Below are 6,316 nucleotides of genomic sequence, written 5' to 3'. Positions count from 1 at the left end.
AGCTGCGCACATGGAGATCCAGAAACCAAACTTTTTAGATCCATTCATCCACAAACGGACCCTTAGGTTGTCCTCATGTGTCGCTGTTGTAAATAAAGCCGCCACGAACACAGGGCGCAGCTGTCTTTCCGAGACAGTGTTTTCATTTTCTTTGGCTAATTTCTCAGAAGTGGAATTTCTGGGTCATGTGGTAGTGCTGTTTGTTTGCTTGTTTGTTTCTTTGTTTTTAGGAAACTCCTTGCTGTTTTCCAGTGGCCGGGCCGGTTTGCCTTCTTGCCCACAGGTTCCAATTTCTCCACGTCCTCAGCAGTGCTCGTCACTTTTTGTCTCCCTGATAGTGGCTGTTGGCTATTTGATCCCGGCCCGTACAGCCTCCAGTGGGAGCTTCTTGTCTCAAACTGCACCTGCCAGCATGTCACCACGTCACTCACCATCTCTGTTCCTTTTCTTGGTGGGTGTAGTGTACCAAGGGCAGTTGGGGACGTCATCGGCTGCTCTGGGGACTGACTCCTGAGGCCTCTGCCTTCCTGTCACCACCCCCCCCCGCCCCCGTCCGCCACCTCCGAGCCTCCTTTCAGCCTCGCACGGTCACATTTCCTTCTTACCTCCTCCGTCCCTCTGTTTGCTCCTGCTAGAACTTTCTTTCTGACCCCAGCTCCTCAATTTCCCAGAGTCGCTAGAACTGTAGGCCCCCTGCCCCAGGACTCACAGACCCCCGAAAGCAGCTCCCCCAAAATGAATCGCAAACAGGCTGGATGTTTTACCCACTCAGATGTGGCTTGGGACATGTCCAGACTGCTGCTCCACGTCACTCAGGTTTCTTGCCTAAAATGCTCAGCCTCCTTAAGATTGTGCGTCAGAGCAGAGAGAATCTTAAAATTCTCCGTAAACATCAGTAAAGAGTGCCAGGCTTCATGTTGAACAGAGAACTGTTAACTTTATCTTTCTGCCGTAAACACATTCCCAATAAAATAAACGTAAAAGAAAGCAAAAAAGAGAACTCATAGAAACTAGCGAATGTTGTATTACTGCATTTATGCCTGACTCGTGGCTAATTTTTTAAATGTGAAAACTTTAGCACTTCCTTTTGTTAGGGCCGAGTACCATGGCATCGTGTGTCTGAACCGTAACTTCTTTGTCCAGTCGTCTGTTCGTGGGCTCTCAGGTGGCTTCCATAACTTGGCTATTGTAAATAGCGCTGCTGTGAGCGTAGTGTGCATACACTTATGAATTAGTGTTTTGGCATTCTTTGGATAAACACCCAGAAGTGCAACGACATGAATGGACCTAGAGAGTATTAGGCTGAGTGAAATGAGTCAGACAGGGGAAGACAAATGCCATACGATTTTACTTACATGTGGAATCTAAGGAATGAAAGGAATGAACAAACAAACAGCCACAGATACAGAGAACAAACGTGATTGCAGAGGAGAGGGGGTTGGGGACAGGGTGAAAAAGATAACGGGGTGATGAAGTACAGATTAGTAGTTACAGAACAGTCACGGGGGTGTGGAGCACAGCGCAGGGACCACAGTCAATATTGTGATGGCTCTGTGTGGAGCATGGGGCACTAGACTCACTGGCGAAGTCACTTCATAAGTTATATAAATGCCTAACCGTTGTGCTGTACACTTGAAGCTACTCATAAACATAAATAGGTAAAGCGGAAACCATAAGCTGTCTTTCTGAATCTGTGTTTCTATGCATATGTGTACACGTATGCAAACACATGTACGTATGCGTAGATGATAGACATGTAATTTCCCTACCTCCTGATGTTATTACCTGATTAATTTATAAAATCCCTTAAAGGAGTCCCAGCCTAACTGGCTTAGGGAGAAAGAAGCACAGATAGAAATGAAATCTTCTTAGATTCCCAGAGATATAGGGACTAACTCGCACGTGCTCCAGGTTTCCCGGGTCGAGTCCCGTTCGGCAGGCGAGGATGCTTGGCCGTTGACCTAGCGGCACAGGTGAGTCCTCGGAGCCGTCTGCATTCGGTGCGGTGTGAGCGCACGTTCCTGTGCTGCCCGTGCGTGCATGAGATCAGGTTCGCCTCGGACGCCCAGACCCTTCACCCAGGACCCGAAGCTCGTGCCCTCGACCCCTGACGGGCTGGTCAGGGGCCACGTGCACATCTGAGTGCCGGACGGTCGCTCTGTAAACGTCCCCGAGGCGGAGGGTCGCACTTCGATTCCCGCGTGTTTGCAGGCACCCCGGAACCTGGGCCAGAATCCCAGGAAACCAGAGGTTTGGCTGAGCGTCCACAGCCTCACAGATGCAATGAGTTATGTGCCACAGAAACGAATAATTCTCCTTATCAAATGAACCTCATCTGTCTACAGCCCTGGCCATTTTAGGTCATTTGTCGTGGACGGTGACCCAGTGGGATGGCCGTGCGGTGGCAGTGGGTGGCTGCGGCCGCGCCCCTGGACGCTTAGGGAGCTGCGGACATGGTGGTCACCAGACCCAGCAGGACAAGAGTTACTGGCCCAGGCCGGAAGAACCGACAAGAACCGTTGTGATTTTTTGACTCATTAGTTTGAAATTTTTTTTTATTTTTAACGTTTGTTTTCAAGATTATAAGCAATCTTTTTTTCCTCTTAAGCCGTTTGTAACTTAACAGAAGTTTGGTGGACCAGATCCTCGTGCACGAGGACACCACAGGTACGTTTTGGAACCGCGAGGATCTGCCGATCTTCCAGCATTGAAAACGCGTAGTGTGTGTTCCTGTTTTCGTGTAAATGCAGTTATTTGCACGAGTTCAACAAGAATCTGTTCTTCCTGGTACAGGACACCATCGGAAACATCGGCGTGTCACCACGGCTTTGGCGGGGACGTTGTTTGGGGACGACGTGGATGGAGCAGTGTCCGCAGCCTCCCTACCAGACCCTCACTGTGCAGGTTGGGGAGCCAGCTTCTCGGTGTTTCTGTCCCTGTGGTGCACTCTGAGCTGGGGGGACAGCCACGTGCGGGCTTGGGGGTCACTGCCCCACCGCGAGGGGCCTGTGCCATGCTGCTGTTGGTGTCCTCGCCCCCACACGTCCCGTCTGACTGCACAGCTGCCAGCTTCTTTCTTACGACGGGCGCTCCTCAGATGTGCCCTCCTAGCCGCTGTCACGCATGCCGTTCACATTACTACCTGTCGCCACGCTGCACGTCACAGCCCCGGGGCTCATTTCTCGTAGACCTGGAAGCTCGTGCCATTGACCCCGTTCCCCCATTTCTCCTCCGCCCACCCCTCACCTCCGGCAACCCCCAGTCTGTTTCCTGCATCTGCGAGCTTGGTTTTTTAAATTTTCTTTTATGTTTTAGGCCGCCAATGTAAGTGAGATCATAGAGAATTTTTCGTTCCCTCTCTGACTTAGGATAACGCTCTCAAGGCCCGTCCTCGTCGTTGCAAATGGAAACGTCGCCTTTTTTGTGGATGAACAGGATTTACCGGTACGTGTCACCTTTTCCTTATTGATTCATCCGCAGTGCACAACTAGGTTCTTTCCACATTTGGGCTTCTCTGTTTTTGTTCTGTTGATTTTCTGAAGCCCCTTCTCACTGCTTTCCACGGTGGGTGCCGCAGCTGACACCCCAGCAGAGCACGAGGCCCGTTCTCTGCGTCATGGCAGCACCTGTTACACATTGTCTTTTCGATGAGAATGGTGCGAGGTGTGACGTGATGTAGTTTAGAGTTGAGGTTTTTCACTAATTCCTAACGTCGAGCATCTCTTCCGGACCCGCTGTCTGTCTGCTTTTACAGAATCAGTTATTTAGACTCGCCGCCCATTTTTTAGTGGGGTTTATCCGCATCGTTCGGTTGTGTGTGTTTTCATAGACAGTCACCACCTCGCGACTATGCTTGGTCAGTGCTGGACGGTGGGGGTCCCATAGGTGGGACAGGAGCCGCAAACCCCTGTCACCTAGGGAAGTCGGAGCACAGCAAGAGTCACTTGGCAGCGGGGGCTCGAGTCCACGCAGGCTGCTGACAGAGTCTGTGACCGGGGCAGGTGCTTCCCCGCGGCCTCGTCACCGCGCTGGTAGTTTGCAGAGTAACAGACTTTCACGGCCTCTTGCTTCCCAGCAGGGACCCTGTGTCCGCCCTGGGCCAGAGCTTAGCAGAAGTGCTTGGGAGATGTTTTCCAAAGCATGTGCTTGGAACGGCCTGTCTTCCCTAAAAGATCTGGGGCAACACAGCCTTTTCTTATAAAAACCGTATGTGTATGTATATCTATGTATCTGTATCTATATCTAGATATAGATATACATAATATATATATTTATGTATATCCATAAGTATATATCCATATCTATTTATATATGTCCATAAATATATATGTGGATATGTATATATTCATATATGTATATATGCACATATATATATGAGAGCTCTGGCATTACACACTCAATTCACGTGCATTGTGAGCTAAAAGTGTGGACTTCCGAGAAATGTCTCACTTGCGGCAAATGCACAGGCTTCCTAGCGCCTTGGGGCTCTGTAGGGAGTGTTCAGTCATCTGCGATTACTTGGGTACAGAAGTTTGAGAAGCACTCAGGGTCACATGGAGCTCCTTGGGGTAGAAAATATGTCTAATTCCTCTTTGTATCCTCATGCAGACTTCAGGGCCACCCACAGGCAGTGTGCCCAGCGATGCTTTGGACCGCCCTTCCATCGTCCCACGTGCCCCTCCATCCTTGTCGAGGAAGAAGCCAAAATGGCATCCTTCACCTGGTGGAAAGAGGTCAGTTTGGGGAGACTTCAGACAGCTGTGGGTCTGAATTCTGACTCTGTCACGTATGAGCTGTGTGATCACCTCTCTGAACCTAAGTTTTCTCCTTTTGAAATGAGTATCAAGGGACCACCGCGACCAGCCCCGGCGGAAAGGTGAGGGAGGCTTCGTAACAAAATGGCAGGAAGTATTTGACTGTTGTCCAGGAACAAACAGGAAGGTGGTTATTACTAATGAGGAAATAGTAGTGACAGTGGGACAGACACACACACACAAAAGTCGTTACAAAGTGAATAACTAATGAAAAGTGTGTACACCTGCACACAAAGGGATTCGCTACAAAATAGCAGATATGATAATGACACTTGATCTGACACAGCTGAAGTCAAAGGTATTAAACACAGAATAGTAGGTAACTAACAAGAAGTATACACACGCCCACACAAAGGTATTTGTAGCAAAATAAGAAGAATATATAATAACAGTCTTACACAGATATTCACACGTGAAGGTATTTATAACATATTTGAAGGAAATGCGATGACAATTGTACACACACAGAGGTATTCATGACAAACTAAGAAATGCTAATGACCGTCGTACAGACCTTCACACACAAAGGTATCGATCACAAAATAGGTAGACATACTAATCACAGTTTTACACACAAAGACGCACAAAGTTCTACATAACAAAATAGGAAGAAATACTAATGACACACACACAGGTTTTTTAACAAAATAGGAAATAATTGACAATTTTACACATATTCAGACACAAAGATATTCCTAACAAAATCAGAGGATACTAATGAATATTATTCAAACACACACACACACAAAGATATGCATTACAAAGTAGAAAGAAATCTAATGATTGTTGTATACCACACACACACACACACACACACACAAGTATTTATTACAAAATGGAAGAAAGTAGTCATCACCCTAGAAGACACACACACTAAAAGGTATGCATTACAAAACAGGAGCAAATGCAAATGACAGTTTTACACACACACAAATTTATAACAAACGGAATACTGATGACACTTTACACACATCACACGCAAAGGTTCCTTACAAGAGTGTACTGATGACAGCTCTACACGTGCATACAGATGTGTATGTTACAAAAGAGGATGAGACTGACGGTCGCACACGCACAGTAATTCATAACCAAATAAGAGGAAATCGTAATGACATTGCTACACACACACGTGAAAGGTGTTCATAACAGAACAAGGGGACAGGCTAGTGACAGATACCTGTACACACACATATTCATAACAATAAGTGGAAATGCTAAGGACAGTTTTACACACACGTAGACACACGAGGGTGTTTATAACAGAATCAGAGAAAATCCTAATGACAATTGCACACACATATGCACAAAGGTTTTCATTTAAACATGAAGTAGTCAAGTCAGTAGTACTCACACTCACGCAAAGGTATTCAAATCAAATAGGGATACTGATGCAGTTATACAAACACACAGATATTCATTATAAACAGGAAGTACTAAAGACAGTGTGACGCACCGTCACACACACAGGTTTCGTTACACTTAAGGAAATGCTAATACAACTT

At 47.1% G+C, this 6,316-nt stretch overlaps 1 protein-coding gene across 3 annotated transcripts in view; it reads left to right on the top strand.

Moving 5' to 3' along the window:
- The first annotated feature begins 26 nt into the window (after nucleotides 1-26).
- Nucleotides 27-6,316, top strand: part of SNURF (SNRPN upstream reading frame) — a 49,129-nt gene continuing 42,839 nt past the window's right edge. Inside the window, exons 1-3 of one of the 3 annotated variants that reach the window (XM_025043510.1) lie at nucleotides 27-2,667; nucleotides 2,794-2,904; nucleotides 4,609-4,733. In XM_025043510.1, the coding sequence (XP_024899278.1) occupies nucleotides 2,860-2,904; nucleotides 4,609-4,733 (170 nt within the window). In that variant the 5' untranslated portion in view covers nucleotides 27-2,667; nucleotides 2,794-2,859. The remainder of the gene's footprint in view (nucleotides 2,668-2,793; nucleotides 2,905-4,608; nucleotides 4,734-6,316) is intronic. The other 2 variants (XR_003044851.1, XM_025043509.1) reach the window with 2 other exon arrangements.

This window comes from Pteropus alecto, unplaced genomic scaffold (genome assembly GCF_000325575.1).
Source record: "Pteropus alecto unplaced genomic scaffold, ASM32557v1 scaffold102, whole genome shotgun sequence".
Taxonomy (NCBI): domain Eukaryota; kingdom Metazoa; phylum Chordata; class Mammalia; order Chiroptera; family Pteropodidae; genus Pteropus; species Pteropus alecto.
Note: the sequence above shows the minus strand (reverse complement) of the source record. Positions and strands in the feature narration are given on the sequence as shown.